Below are 15643 nucleotides of genomic sequence, written 5' to 3' on the forward strand. Positions count from 1 at the left end.
TGAAGAAACTCAAGACCATAGTATTCCTTGGACATCCATCTAAGACAAGGTCTGAAGCGATGGCAGCAATTCAACTTATTATACAGAAAGTCCACCTTATTCTCTTATCTACCAATTTAACCTTTGTAAGATATCACTGTTTTGTTACATTATAATAGCCAATCTGACAGGGACCTTATTCCCAAGATAGGACAGTTTCATTTTGTGGAAGAAGTCGGTTTTCATTCATTCATTCATTTCCATCCAACCGCTTATATCTAACTTTTGGAAAGTTGGACATAGTGATAATTAATGACAAAATATTATTCGAAATGTAGAAAATCAATTGTTGTTGGTTTTCTGCGTATACTTGCACATTGGATGGTTATGCTAATCCCTCTTTTATGTCCGGGTAACAGTTGAGGAACGCTAATTACCAGGAACTTCCTGGACGTCCAACCAAAAAGAGGTTTTGTAAATTTCACAGATGCCTCGTGCTGTCCAGCAGTTCTAGCTTTAAAGTGGATGCAATTTTTAGCACATTTTTTAAATTCTTCTTGCAAGTCACTCTTTGCTTGTTTTATAACGATTTTTGCATTTTTGACTTCTGAAATAATCACAAAATTAGGTTTAATAATCTTTTTATCGAAAATTAAAATATATAATTAATTTATTATCAAGTTTTTAAGGAGTTGTCTCACTTTCCACACTGCTTTGTCCAACTTTCCAAAGTGTCTCGCTTTAGGCAAATGACCCTAATACATTTTACAAATGCTTTTTCCAAGTCACTCTTTGATACTAAAATTGTTTTTTTTTTAATTTATCAAATTAGGGCAGACAGGGGAAGAATTAGCCAATAAATAAAATTTTTCTCAGACTATAATTTGTGAAAAATTGAATCAGACTGTTAGATATTTCAAAAAAACAGGGAGGGAGTTAATTATTCAGAATAAATAGTAGTGAATCAACACAATATTCAATGAATATTTAATAATATCACTCAAAAAGAGCGAATAAACGTTGTTAGTACTTCATCACAGCTAAATAAGACTGAAGTAAACACGAAGTTCTGTCATATTTCTCGTAAGCAATTGCTCACACTGAATTTTCAACAATGCAATTTTAACTCAAATCATATTCAAAATTTAAAGTATTTAGTGTTAAAATCTTTCAAAAAAAACACATATTTAGATAGAATTCATTATTCATCAAATATTGGAATAAAAATCCATCATTTTAATCAATTTAGTTTTAATGTCCAATTTTATCCTCAAAGTGTCCAAATTTAGAAATTGTCTAAAATTATGAGCCTTTCCCCTAGGCCATAAAAAAATAGATTTTTCTTCGATTAAAAGTGAAATATATTATTCTTCAAGGGGGTCCGTGGTGCAATTGGTAAGAGCTTTCGGCTCTTGGGCGGTGTGAGCCCCGCCCGGCTCGACTGTCACAGTTTTGAGTTCGAGTCCCGGCCGATGTATATTACTGAACCGTCTGAATGGACATATTTCTCATACACAATGTAATCTGAATAAAAAATTGTAAACTGAAAGATGTACAAAAATGTCAAAAAGCCCGATACATCAAAACAAATAAAATATTGTTCAATTTATTTCGCAGTTAACACCTCAAATGTCTCGAAAGCAGCCACCAAAGCCCCTTTTCCCGAAATTGGACACCGAACTATCGGACACGGAGATATCCGATGTGTCCATTGAGGGTGAGGGTGAGAAGACAGCTACAGTGGAGCGAAAGTTACCACTGAAAGATGAACTAGATACGGCCATTCCTCAGCATGAGCTCCTAGACAATTCGGCGAATAAGTGCAAGAGCGGATTAGGTGAGAGAACAGTCAACAAGAGCTATCTGCATGCGTTAAATTCTTCCTGTGAGTTTTTAACATTTAATTTATCTCTTTTATCTCTTTTATTATTTTCTACCCTTAACTGTGAGAATTTGATTTCTCGTTTGAATTGTGGCCAATTCCCCCTTTTTTTCTCTGTTCTTTGACTACAAATTCCTTTTTTTATACAAAGAATAAAATAAGATAGATTTCTTTCTCTGTGTGTTGTTTGGAAAAAAAAAGAAAAGAAACCAATGATAATTATGAGAGAGGCAAAAGAGACTTTTCGTGCAAATGCAATATAGCCACCGGAATGGGGAAGAGAGTTTTGATGGGCAAAAAAATGGTGTTTGGTGTGTGAAGTCGCTGGAAATGTGTATGTCTTCTTTGCAGCCTCACGTGGAGGTCTCTCGAAGCGTCAATTGCCATCAGGTAAAAAAAGTCTGAGCAGCAGTAGTTCAGATTGTGCATTGGATGAGACGACCGATGAGGAGGATCGAACACAGTCAACATCTGTTTCGCAATCAGATGCATCTCCTCAGATCAATGATCCAGCGCCTGTTATCAGTCACTATGCAGCCACAAATTTGATCTATCAGGAGATACCTGGTGTTCCACCTCCTCCTCCAGTTACTCTCTCACCTTCGCCACCGACAACTTCATCTACTCCCACGACCGTCTTGACGCCAAATATGGCAGCTCAGGTACAAATTGCCGAGGTCAATGTGGGATCATCTCCGCTCTATGCACAAGTTCAGAAGGATAGGACCAATTCTGGAGCTGCCCAATCAAGTAATATCAGCACGTTCAAAGTTGGACAGCCCGTTAGTGGATCAACATTCGATTCCTCAGTGTCACATACCAGTGAACTCAGCAGCTCCTACGATAGCATCCTGGGTGGGAGTAGTGAGAAATTGAGCGATAGCGGAAATGCATCGGACAGCTGGATGTATCCGATTCGTCGCAAGGGACTCCGGCCACCGTCGTCTTTCACCGAGCAACTCAATCAAGTGCTAACAAAACGCGAAAGGTGCCTCTAAAGTGTCCCTTGCTAAACTCGTGGCAGTAATGGGGAATTTTTATTGTACACTAAAAAAAAAGTGAATTAGAATGGAATGAAATTTCAATGATGAGTGATTTGCGGGCGTGTTGAAACATTTCTGAAACATTCGAATTTCCAGTGTTTATTTATCGATTTGATAAATTCAGGGGAAAATAATTACTTTAACATTTTTTTTTAACTTTTCAGACAATACTAACTTTAAAGTCACCGATAATGGTACGCAAAGATTCACACTGAGTGAGAGAAATCCGAAAAAGTCAAAATAACATTCCGGAAATGTTAATTTAATCCTGCAGTATTGATCCGAAATCGGTGTAAATATTACCCTATTTAGGTGTATTAGGGGTTAAAGGTACCCTTTTTTCATGTTGATTTTACCCTCAAAAGGTGTAAAATTAATATTAAAAAATGTTGATATATTTTTACACCCGGAAAGTGTTAAAGTTATGACGAAAAAAAGTTAATCGTAACCTCTCTTTTTTCTCAGTGCATTGACCATTTGCAAAATTCGCATGAAGCATATGCTTCATATAAATCACAGATCAAAATGTGCTAAATAATTAAACGCTGAGGTAAATTTGAGACATAATCACAGCGAACAGACTGGGCTTTTCTACATGGTCACTGTTTTTATACGGCTTAATTGCTTTTTTACACGTGGAAAAAATAATCAAAAAATTGCGGCACCAAACCAATTTTTACACTAATTTGATATTTATTACGCCTTATGAGACAATATTCTTTGAAAAGAAAATGATGTATTAGTAAAATTTTCCGATTATACGTACCTTGAAAAAAGAGTAAAGAGCAATTGACCGGTCAATTGCTTTTTGCTCTTAATTCGAGGTTTTTAGATTTGGCAAATTTTACTAATAAATCATTTTCTTATTAAAGAATATTGTCTCAGAGAACGGAAAAACATCAAATTGGTGCAAAAATTGGTTTAGTGCCGCAATTTTTTGAATCATATTTCCACGTGTAAAAAAAACAATGAAGGCGTAAAAAAGCAATGACCATGTAGAAAAGCCCAGTCTGTTCGCTGTGAATACGGTTTATTTTAGGTGAACGTCAAAATTTGAGCCTATCAAATAAATATTCTCAAACATGTAATCAGACAGAACACACGCGGAACACGCAGTTAATTTAATTTTAATGATTTAAGAAATACAGGGGTGAGTGAGGCTATTTCACGCATGCATGATTTTAATAAATCTATATTTCTGGATAAAATTAATAATAAATGCACTGAGAAAAAAATGGTGCGATTAGCTTTTTTTCCTCGCAACTTTAACACTTTTTGGGTGTAAAAATATATCAACATTTTTTAATGTTGATTTTACACCTTTTTAAGGGTAAAATTAACATGAAAAAGGGTAACTTTAACCCATATAACACCTAAAAAAGGATAATATTTACACCGATTTCGGATAAATAATGCAGGGTAAAATTAACATTTCCGGAATGTTATTTTAACTTTTTCGGATCTCTCTGTGTAGGAATTTATACATAAATACAAGTCACACTAAAAGAATATCTAATTTTCGCAGTAAATTTGAAGAAAAAAGGGTGAAAAAATTGACTTGTGTAAAAGTATTTTGTCCTCCCCTACACTCAGAAAAATAATCGAGTAAAATTTACTCGAACCGATGTTGAATTATCTCTTTTTCGTTGTGATTTTCGATTAACTATATTTTAGAGTTGATTTTACTTCTAAATTACTTCTAAAACTTCTAGTTGTTTTTAGTTTTTTTTTTCCTAAAATCTACATGACAAAAAAGTGTAAATAACTCTTTTTAAAACTGAAAATAACTTTTCAAGAGTAAAAAATCTTTTTTTTAAGTTGAAATAACTTTCATATCAAAAAATTAATATATTTTGGCAATTGTTTTATGTTTTTTTTTTAATTTTATCATTTTCTTTATTAATATTTTATTGTCCTGAAGTTCCCTATGTTCCGAGCGAAATATCACGTGTGAGTACGCACCTACGCACATGTCTTCATGAAACAGTGTTAGGCATATTTCTAGTTGATGTTCCATATGAACTTTGTCGCACGAAAATCTTCTTGACTGAAGTATATTCTTAAAACGAAAACACTTAAGCATATACTTCAGTCGAGATGAAATTTTACATCGAAAAAGAGTAATAATTACATCGATGTCCTACGAAACAATTCAACTCGCACGAAGAGTTGTTTTAATTCTATTTACTAAAATTGACAACGGAAAAGAGTACCAATTACATCGATATTCGCAGAGTTAATTCAACTCTGCAATAGAGTACTGCAATGGAGTACTTTCCCCTAGTTTACTGAATTCAAAAACTTGTGCATAAGAAAGTAGAGGAATAAGTGACAAAAATCCTAAAGAAAAGGCCAACCGAGAACCACTGAAGAAGACACGATTGGTGTCGAAAGCTCTGGTGAAATTGAGTGTTTGTTTCATAGGATTTGATCAACAGATTCCGATGCTTTGGGGGAAGTTGGGTACTTTTGAAATTGGGATTTTTCTCCTATGTTTAAGTGGGACTGACCCATATCGTAATGTAATTTAGCTTAATTTTATTTAAAAATAGGTGAAAAATACAAATTTCGAAGGTGTCCCACTTTCAAAGGTACCCTACTTCCTCCTACCAGAGGGACAGATTGTCCTTAAAAAACCTACCTCAGTTCCATCACCGTCGACTATCCCTTTCTATAACAATTTTGAAAAGATTTTAAGATGTTTTTATTTAAATTGATAACCAACTGAAAGATATTAGATAGAATAAACAATAATTTCTAAGAATTATTTGTGTATTAATTGATCAAAATAAGTAGAAAAACTTTAAATTGTGACGAATATAATTAAAAAAAGCTTGTTGCTGTTTGTTGATTCATGAGGAAAATTTCTCGGAAATTCTCAGTCAATAACTCTTTTAAGTGGAGAATGGGGAAGCTCAGAAAGAAACACATTAAGATACCACTTTTTTTTTAATTTACATTGTAAAATTCATTTATAGAAAGTTATCACAGAGAAAAAGTGACCAAGTGTAAACAATTACGCGACTAATTATGTTGTCAATTGTGATAGCAATTTTTTCTTTCCCTTTTTAGCAATTTTTTTTTGTGAGTAGAAATTACGGAAAATTTTCTAGGTCGAGAACTTCCGGGGTTGAAGAAAGTTCAAATCAAGAGATATTTTGGGTGGGAAAAATCGAAAGTGAATTTTAAGTGTATTTCAATTATTTCAATAAATGCGATATGACACGTGAGTTTTTTTTATGTAATCGACAACCTTGAGATTTCACTGGAATTTTCGATTCAATCTTATGCAATTTTACTGTTGATAAGAGCTATTAATAAAACTAGAAATTTGTAAACAGGTCCAATTCATTTCCCGTGGAACTGCTAATCAGAATTTTCTTATCACCGCAACAATCACTCAATTAGAGGTGAAGTTTTTTTCTTTTTGTTTTTTTTTTTTGACGTGGAAAGCACAAAAATCACATCCAGCTCATCAATCATGATAAAAGATGAAAGGGAGATGTTTCAATTATAAATTTATTATACTGCCACGAGTTTTGCAAAATACAAAAATTCGGTTTAAATTTAATTTGTTTAGTATTATTGTTTTTCTTTTGTTTTTTTTTCTTGTTGTAAAACTCCCCAACAAAGTGTGGGAATGTGCTTTTGGGTGATAATATCCTAGTCTTTGTTGTGAAGTCAGTTGGAGTTATTTTATTATATTCTGTTTCGTCTATTTGATTTGCCAAAAAAAATCACTTATTAACACACGTTTTTTCTCTATCCATTCCTCTATCCCCGAAAAAAACAAAATACTGTTCATCTCTCACAAATAGACGAGGTGGAAGCGATAATTCGTCGAGAGAATCTTGTGATAATTATGCAGAAATAAGTCGACCACAAAATCCCACGGCGATTTTAACACAGAATTTACTCGTTGAAATACGACAGGCCGTCAATGAGGCACAGCCAAGAGGTAAAGAGAAGCGTGTGTGATGAAGAGACTTTTCCCCCAAAAAAGGGGAAAAGATACACAAAAAAATAAAACACATTTTCTTTATTTGTACAAAAAAAAAAGCAATGACCACAAAATTGCAAAATTTGCAGTGATATTTATTTACTTTGTCGTCTGGTTTTTTGATTTTCTTTTTGCCAAATCTTTGTTTTCGATGTGATTTTGTTTTTTTTTTTACCAAAATTTTACTTGGTGTCTTTTTTTAGCCTGTCTTGTGCTATTTTTTGTGTGTTTATTTGGTGGTTTTATTTTCTTCAATTCTTTTCTTCTGAAATTAAAAAAAAGGGTATTTTTCTTCGTGTTTTACTTCCTCCAAGCACTTGCACGAATTTCTATTGGTATTTCTGCGATGAGCTTTTTTCACGTTAATTTTTATACACGACCTTATTTTTCTTTTTTTTTTTGTTGCGTTGTATTTTCAGAAAACTGTATTTATTTTTATTTGCACAAATTTATTGAGAATTTGTAGTCAAATTGATTGAAGAGTGAAATAAATTATTAGAATGTTGATGTAGATAGAAAGAAAGATGGAGAATAATGGTGCTTTTTCTTCAAAATTTTTGTACTTACAGTTAAAAACATTTTTCCCAAGACATTATCTCCACCTGGTTCTGTTCCATGGCAGCAACAGCAAGGACCACCATCCCCGTCCAGTATTAGTTCAGGATCAACGTCTCCCGGAGCTTATTCACCCAATCGAACACTCGATCTGTCTGGGTCGAGTGGGAGCTTTTCCAGTGAGCAGAAGAGTAAAGCATCGCACAATTGGCAGAATGGACCAGTTCATCAATGGTCCAGAGAACAGGTAAAATAAATATTATCAAGCTAAGGCTGATATGGTGCTATTCCACTGAGAAAAAAAGAGGCTACGATTAACTTTTTTTCGTCATAACTTTAACACTTTTCGGGTGTAAAAATATGTCTAAATTTTTTAATGTTAATTTTACACCTTTTGAGGGTAAAATCAACATGAAAAAAGGGTAACTTTAACCCATAATATACCTAAAAAGGGTAATATTTACACCGATTTCGGATCAATACTACAGGGTAAAATTAACATTTCCGGAATGTTTATTTTGACTTTTTCGGATTTCTCTCACAGTGTCACTGAGTGAGAGAAATCCGAAAAAGTTAAAATAACATTCCGGAAACGTTAATTTTACCTTGCAGTATTGATCAAAAATCGGTGTAAATATTACCCTTTTTAGGTGTATTGGAGGTTATAGTTACCATTTTCCATGTTAATTTTACCCTTACTAAGGTGTAAAATTAACATTAAAAAATGTTGATATATTTTTACACCAAAAAAGTATTAAAGTTATGAGGAAAAAAAGTTAATCGCACCCTCTTTTTTTTCTCAGTGTTCCAATGAAAAATTAACATGTTTTTTTTAACACTTATTGTTCTCAAGTGCTTTCACATATTCGACTTTTAACTGTAGAGTATTAATGAGGTAATTTGGAACCATTTACAGCTTGGGACATTTGAGATTTTCTCACTGTTTTAGAGAAAGAAAAGCTGTTCCTTTTCTTCTTAATCGTCTTTACTTCTTTTTCGCGGTCTTTCTTTTCTATTTGCTCATCTGAAAAAAAAGAAAATCTCAAATGTCCCAAATTGTAAGTGGTTCCAAATAACCTCATTTAACCCTATTGGTTTCTGTCTGGACTGTTTTCTCCCAGTTCTCGCCGTGTTCTAAAATCATCAAACAGTCGTGACAGCAACCAATACAAAGAAAAGTAATTTTCTTTACTTTCTTTTTATTAATTTTCTTTACTTTTTCTCTTTTTATTCGTACTTAAATTTAAGCTCCTGAATTTGGTAACTTCTTCTTTTTTTATTTATTTTTCTCATTTTGTTCCTTTTTAATTTTTTTTTCACAATTGTAAAAGGGATGACTCTATTTTTGTGAATAAAAATATATTATTAAAAAAAGTTAATTATGTAGAACATGTAAAACATGTTAATTTTTCTTTGGAATAGCACCATAAAGTCCTAAATTTTATTATCAAAACTGTAATGGATAGAGCGACGTAATCTCTCAATTTTGAGTTCAAGAAAGGGGCAATTTCAGCCAGCATAAACTTTTTCTTTAAAATTGATTTGCTAGAAATTTATTAACCCTTTAAGAACGGGACACTTTTTACGGGCCAGAAATCAACAATAAGTATGAAACTTATAAACACAATCATTGATAAGTCTTACATCTAATCTTGGAAGTCCAACAAAGTCTAATTCAGTATATTTTTTGTCTCTATGAACAATAGGGACAAAAATAGCCCAAAAATTTAAGTAATTTTTCTGACAATGCTAATGAATAATCATTTTCGCTCCAATGAAAAATATTACGTATATGAGTACATTTACTGAGAGAAATCTGAAAAAGTTAAAATAACATTCTGGAAATGTTTATTTTACTCTGTAGTATTGATCCGAAATCGGTGTAAATATTATACTTTTTAGGTGTATTAGGGGTTAAAGTTACCCTTTTTCATGTTCATTTTACTCTTTAAAAAGGTGTAAAATTGACATTAAAAAATGTTGATATATTTTTACACCTAAAAAGTGTTAAAGTCATGAGGAAAAAAAGTTAATCGTACCCCCGTTTTTTCTCAGTGCTGAGAAAAAAAAGGTGCGATTAACTTTTTTTCTTCATAATTTTAACACTTTTTAGGTGTAAAAATATATCAACATTTTTTAATGTCAATTTTACACCTTTTTAAAGGGTAAAATTAACATGAAAAAGGCTAACTTTAACCCCTAATATACATAAAAAGCATAATATTTACACCGATTTCGGATCAATACTGCAGAGTAAAATTAACATTTCCGGAATGTTATTTTAACTTTTTCGGATTTCTCTCACTCAGTGTAATTGTAGTTTTTATTCTTAAAAAGGGTTTTGCTTAAAAAAAATTGGGAATATAAAAAAAAAATAAAATTATTTATAAATGTGAGAATTTGAAAAATCGACATTTTTGAGCTTAAATATTTACTAACATAGCAAGTATGTATCTAAAGACTAGCAAAAAATATTCTAGATTCCTTCAACCTTCTACTTTACAATTATGTACAAACATTAGAAAAAAATAACTTTAGGTAGTTTGGAAAAATTATTTTCTTTATGGGACATTATACCTAAAACTGCCCCACTCTACCCTATTTGTCATTCATTCAATAAAACATGGAAGCAAATTTAGTTGAAAGTTCATTTTGGGCATTTTGGGCTAAATAGCCAAACTTATAATTCTATCGTGCAGAAAAAGGAAAATGAAATATGGAATGATTGTTTTCACCTTAAGTAAATTTACGCTCCTTTCCGACTCTGTAATATTCAATGAGCGATATATCGACTCCTTTTTCACAAATAGCCATAAGCGACTACGCGTTTTAAAAAATAACTCCGTAAATATTGCAAAAAAAAATATTATTTTTTGACTTCTAACGTTGTTTTAGAAGGAAAATATACAAACACAATTTTGAAAGAAAGCTCGGGGAAAGTGAAAATATTACCAAGTTATTTTGTTTATTTTGTGCGCAATTGGATTTAGAAATCTTTAGGAATCCATTTTCTGAATGATTTTACGATGAAATTTGCCAGTCATGCTTATTTTCTTGTTTTGTTGTCTATAAAAGAAGAATAAAACATCTGTATAGGGGAAGTTCTTGTAATTTCAGACAGAGTGGATATAAGCACCAATGTCCTAAGTTTGAACTGCAAGATTTTTTGTAGTTGCAATGTGTTGTTTATCCGTAGTTTATCGTCTTTGCTTTTTTCTCAAAATTTATTTAATTAAATTAAAAAAAAAATAATAATAAAATCGCAGAGATGAATTTGATTGCAATTTGGGAAATATTCACCAGTGCATCAAATTTTTTTTTTATTTATTTATTTATTGCACCTGAGCGTTGTCATACATTCAAGATTGTTTTGCAACATTGATAATTTTGATGTGGGTAGGTTGTAGTTAATTTTTTAGCGTCCACCGCCGTCTTAGCGTTGGTGACCAACCTCCAGAGCAAAACGGTGGAAAAGCTCTTTCATAGGTTTTATATGCCAAACATCCACAGGATGAATAAAATTACAAAAATTTACAATGTTTTAAAATTGAACTACATTACGTTGGATAATCAAATTCAAATTTATCAATTGTTACATGCAAAACATACCATAGCCCAAAGAAAGCAAAAGAGAACAATGCTCAAGGTAAGAGATGTCTGAATTTATTATAAAAATTCGCGTGACATCTCTGAGTTCAGTTCAAGTTAATAAAAAATGATTACAAATTTAAAGAAAAAAATATATTTATATGTATGTAAAAAAATACTATAGGACAAATAGATTAATGCAGAGACATATATCGGCCAATCCATCTCAAGACGACCATAGGGGTACCCTTCATGGTCTTAGATGTTTCTGAATTTTACATATGTTAAAGTACACGATAAAATAATATACCCCTATTTTTTTTTTCGTCTGAAAAAAATTCCTGGCCGGAGATACATGGCGTCAAAGATGGCGCCTCGCGCTTCATTCCTCAATTGCGATTTTTAGCAAATACTTTAAAATGCTCTATTTCGGGAACGGGTTGAGATTTCTTCTTACTCTTTTTTTTATTTGAAAGATAATTTTATACTCTTTAAAACGATATACTTGATTTTGCATTATCTGCTTAAGTTTTTTTGTAACGGTCTTTTAAAAAAATTTTGAAAAAAATTAAAAATTAATTTTTCTCAAAAACCCCATTCTCAAAAATTTTGATTTTTTAACTGTTGATCAGTAACATTGAGTACTATATTCCCTGAAAAGGCGAGCTTCCACTTTTGCACTTACTTTTTTTTTAAAAATATTTGAAAAATTACCATATTTTCAAAATTAAAAATAACCAGCTAAACTCAAAATTTTGAGTTCAACTTTTCAGGGAATATAGTACTCCACAATACTTATAAACAGCCAAAAAATCAAAATTTTTCGAAATCAAGTTTTTGAAAAAAATTTTTTTTTTGAGTTTTAAATAAAAATGTCTTTTATTGACAAAAATAAGCCTTTTAATCATATTAAACACATGTACTAATTATGTTTTTTTGTTTTCTTTTAGTTTTTCAAAAAAAAAAAAAATTTGGAAATTTTTTTGGATTATTTTTGAAAAAATTAAAAAAAATTTTTTTTTTGAAATTCGGTTTAAAAAAATCTACATACTGACACATGTGTCAAATGTATCTTAAAGTTTGATTTTTGTCAATAAAAGACATTTTTATTTAAAACTCAAAAAAAAAATTTTTTTCAAAAACTTGATTTCGAAAAATTTTGATTTTTTGGCTGTTTATAAGTATTGTGGAGTACTATATTCCCTGAAAAGTTGAACTCAAAATTTTGAGTTTAGCTGGTTATTTTTAATTTTGAAAATATGGTAATTTTTCAAATATTTTTAAAAAAAAGTAAGTGCAAAAGTGGAAGCTCGCCTTTTCAGGGAATGTAGTACTCAATGTTACTGATCAACAGTAAAAAAATCAAAATTTTTGAGAATGGGGTTTTTGAGAAAAATTAATTTTTAAATTTTTTTAAAATTTTTTTAAAAGACCGTTACAAAAAAACTTAAGCAGATAATGCAAAATCAAGTATATCGTTTTAAAGAGTATAAAATTATCTTTCAAATAAAAAAAAGAGTAAGAAGAAATCTCAACCCGTTCCCGAAATAGAGCATTCTAAAATATTTGCTAAAAATCGCAATTGAGGAATGAAGCGCGAGGCGCCATCTTTGACGCCATGTATCTCCGGCCAGGAATTTTTTTCAGACGAAAAAAAAAATAGGGGTATATTATTTTATCGTGTACTTTAACATATGTAAAATTCAGAAACATCTAAGACCATGACCCCTCGATTTGCGATTTTTTCGGTCGTTTTGAGATGGATTGGCCCATATTAGAGCCAAGCAGAAACAAAAATCGCTACTGAAGGTAACAGGCGACAACGATGAGAACGGAAAGAGAACTATGTTAATATACTAATATACTAATTTAAAATAAGTAGCTAATAATTGATATCTCCTGCACGGAAAATATTTCAAAAATTGGGCTAAAAATTTCGATATTTTTTATCTTATTAATTCCTTGTTCAAATTTAACCAAACTTATGACATTGAAGAAGACCTATCTTTATCTTTATCTTGTCAGATATTGAATTTTAAAATTTTCGATTTTTGACTTTTTTCCCCAGTTTCCCCTAATATTTGTTTATATTCGTGAACCTGACAAAATTATTTTCTTATAGGTGATATAATGAATTACTCTAATTCCTAAAGAGTTAAAATGGTTTTATTGCTTACTCACAAAGCAAATCACTTCTTCGGAAGTTTTTTAAATTAATTTCGACCCTTTATCTTTTTCTTAGGTGTGTCAGTGGTTAATGGCACTGGGATTGGAGCACCACACGGAGAAATTTATTGAGTGTGGCGTTGAGGGTGGTGCTCTGCTTCAGTTGGATTCGCGTGATTTCAAAATTCTGGGTGTTGCTGGTGATGACAAGTCCAAACTCAAGCGGCACCTCAAAGTGCTTAAGAATATGATTGAAAAGGAGAGGAAGCAGCAGGAGAAAACCAGGAAGCAGCATGAGAAGCAATTGCGAAAGGCAGAAAAGGAAGCTGCTGCTGCTGCCAATAAGAAAAAATAAGGAGATTTTATTGTGGTGAACAAATGAAAAAGACTCATTTTAAAGTGAATGATATTTAGTAGACTTTTTATTCCTTCTCTAATTTTTATTCACTTTTTACCTTCGTTCCAAATTACCCGCCATCCATCCTCGTTCCAGGAATAATGTAGTACTTTTTACACAAACAAACAAGAAAAAAAATTGACGGCGTAAAAGTATTTAGTAGTTTTTAGCAATAATTCCAAATCAATTGAAAAAAAATTATGAATAAATAAAATTTTAGCTGTGATTCTTATGGAGGGTTCACAGCTAGAGTTTGCAGAGGGAGAGAAAACAGTGAGAGATTTTCACATGGGGTTCTCAGCCAAGGTAATTGATTTTTTATTATTTTATTTGATTAGCTAGAAATTACTAACAATATTTATTTCTGCCATAGAAATCCTTTATAATGATGCTTCTTAAGTTTTTCAAGATTTAACTAAAATTGCCATATTTTTTGTTTTTAAATTTTTGGATTTTTTTAAAATAAATTTTGACTCGTTCAATGGCTCTACAAAATGAACTAAAGTCACAAGTAATTTACAAGAGCTGACCCGTTTTTTAATGTCTATTTAATCACCCCAAAAGTATACTGGACAGTGACAGGGAGTCTGTCACAATAGTTGTGTATTCTAAAAGAATCACAGCTAAAGACATGGGTAAATAACTTGAAAAAAAAAAGAATGTAAACGTTACAATATATATAAACAATGAACTGTGTCAAATTTTATGGTAAAACAAATTTATTCTAACTTTTATGAGAAAGTGGATCTAAACCAGAAATAAAAAAATACTACAATTACAAAATATTTAATCTATGTGGGGAAGATGATTAAAAGAGAAAAGAAAGTAGAATTATAGTAAGAGAAGAATGAAAAGAAAAGTAAGGAATAACTATTGAGTTTGAAGTAAAAAAAAATGAATAATGAATTTATTGAACAATCGAGGAGATAAATTTTTATTTACAAAAATTTACATTCCTGTATTTATTTAATTTATACGTTAACAAATTAATTTATTTCCAACATTTTTTTTTATTAGCAAAACAGATAAAAAGAGTATAATGTAGTTTTTTTAGAGTTCTAATTTTTAATTCGAGTCTCTCAAATGAAGGGAGAAAATATATATATAAAAAAAGAAGATAATCAAGTTAAGTTTAATGTAGACTGTGGAAGGATATTGTGTAAATTTTTTGTGATTATTTATCCATTTGTAGTAATTGTATTTTATATAATTAATATATCTTTTAGTGACATTGAGTGAGATTTTACAAACTCTAGTTGTTTTTTCCTCTTCCTTTTACCCTTTTAATATATAGATAAATTTCAGTAAAACGTAAAGTAAGAAGTGTAATTTAAATTTATAATTGAGATTACATGTATCCTTCTATCGAATGGAGTCGAGATGTTTTTTTGAATGATAAATTGAAACGATACAGTGAGATGTGTATGATTTTTTACATTAAAAAAAAATTGTAGTTGAGATTGATTAATATTATAAATGAAAATCAAGACGAATAATAAGACATTTCAGAAAGTAATACATTTGTCTCAATAACTGACCCTTATTGATGAAGAAATTGGTAAATTCGTGTAAAATTTTAATTTCTACAAAATGGCTACGATCTGTTTACTTGTCCTATGATCTATGATTCTACGATCTACTGTCCTCTGTACATAAATGGCCTTATACCGTAAAGTAAGGTAAATTAGGAGCATGCAGAGGCCACATGACACCCAGTGTATGACACCCTTCACTCACCCTTCACAAAAATAGACTTACGAAAATTGCGACTCCCTGAACTGGGCACACAGAGACACGAGAAGACCCGGAGATCCCGCTCCCGATTATTTTCCCTTCCCATCACTTTGTGCCTAGTCCCAAGCAAGTGCACTTGTATCGTGTGAAGTGTGGTGTTTTTTTGTTAGGGAAATGGGAGAAGAGGGAGAAGAGGCTCCCCTGAAGCCTAGCGACTAAGGTTTTTCCAAGAGATCAGACGGAAAGCCATAATCTGCAACCTCATTGATGGGCCCCAACTAATAATATTCATAATTATC

At 31.4% G+C, this 15643-nt stretch overlaps 1 protein-coding gene across 15 annotated transcripts in view; it reads left to right on the forward strand.

Moving 5' to 3' along the window:
• LOC129804436 (neurabin-1) overlaps positions 1 to 15126 on the forward strand; it is a 66084-nt gene extending 50958 nt beyond the window's left edge. For 5 of the 15 annotated variants that reach the window (XM_055851706.1, XM_055851711.1, XM_055851709.1 and 2 more), the window contains 5 exons: positions 1597 to 1864; positions 2213 to 2849; positions 6723 to 6862; positions 7474 to 7706; positions 13290 to 15126. In XM_055851706.1, the coding sequence (XP_055707681.1) occupies positions 1597 to 1864; positions 2213 to 2849; positions 6723 to 6862; positions 7474 to 7706; positions 13290 to 13568 (1557 nt within the window). In that variant the 3' untranslated portion in view covers positions 13569 to 15126. The remainder of the gene's footprint in view (positions 1 to 1596; positions 1865 to 2212; positions 2850 to 6722; positions 6863 to 7473; positions 7707 to 13289) is intronic. The other 10 variants (XM_055851713.1, XM_055851719.1, XM_055851714.1 and 7 more) reach the window with 3 other exon arrangements.
• Positions 15127 to 15643: the final 517 nt, after the last annotated feature.

This window comes from Phlebotomus papatasi, chromosome 2 (assembly GCF_024763615.1).
Source record: "Phlebotomus papatasi isolate M1 chromosome 2, Ppap_2.1, whole genome shotgun sequence".
NCBI classification, from domain to species: Eukaryota; Metazoa; Arthropoda; class Insecta; order Diptera; family Psychodidae; genus Phlebotomus; species Phlebotomus papatasi.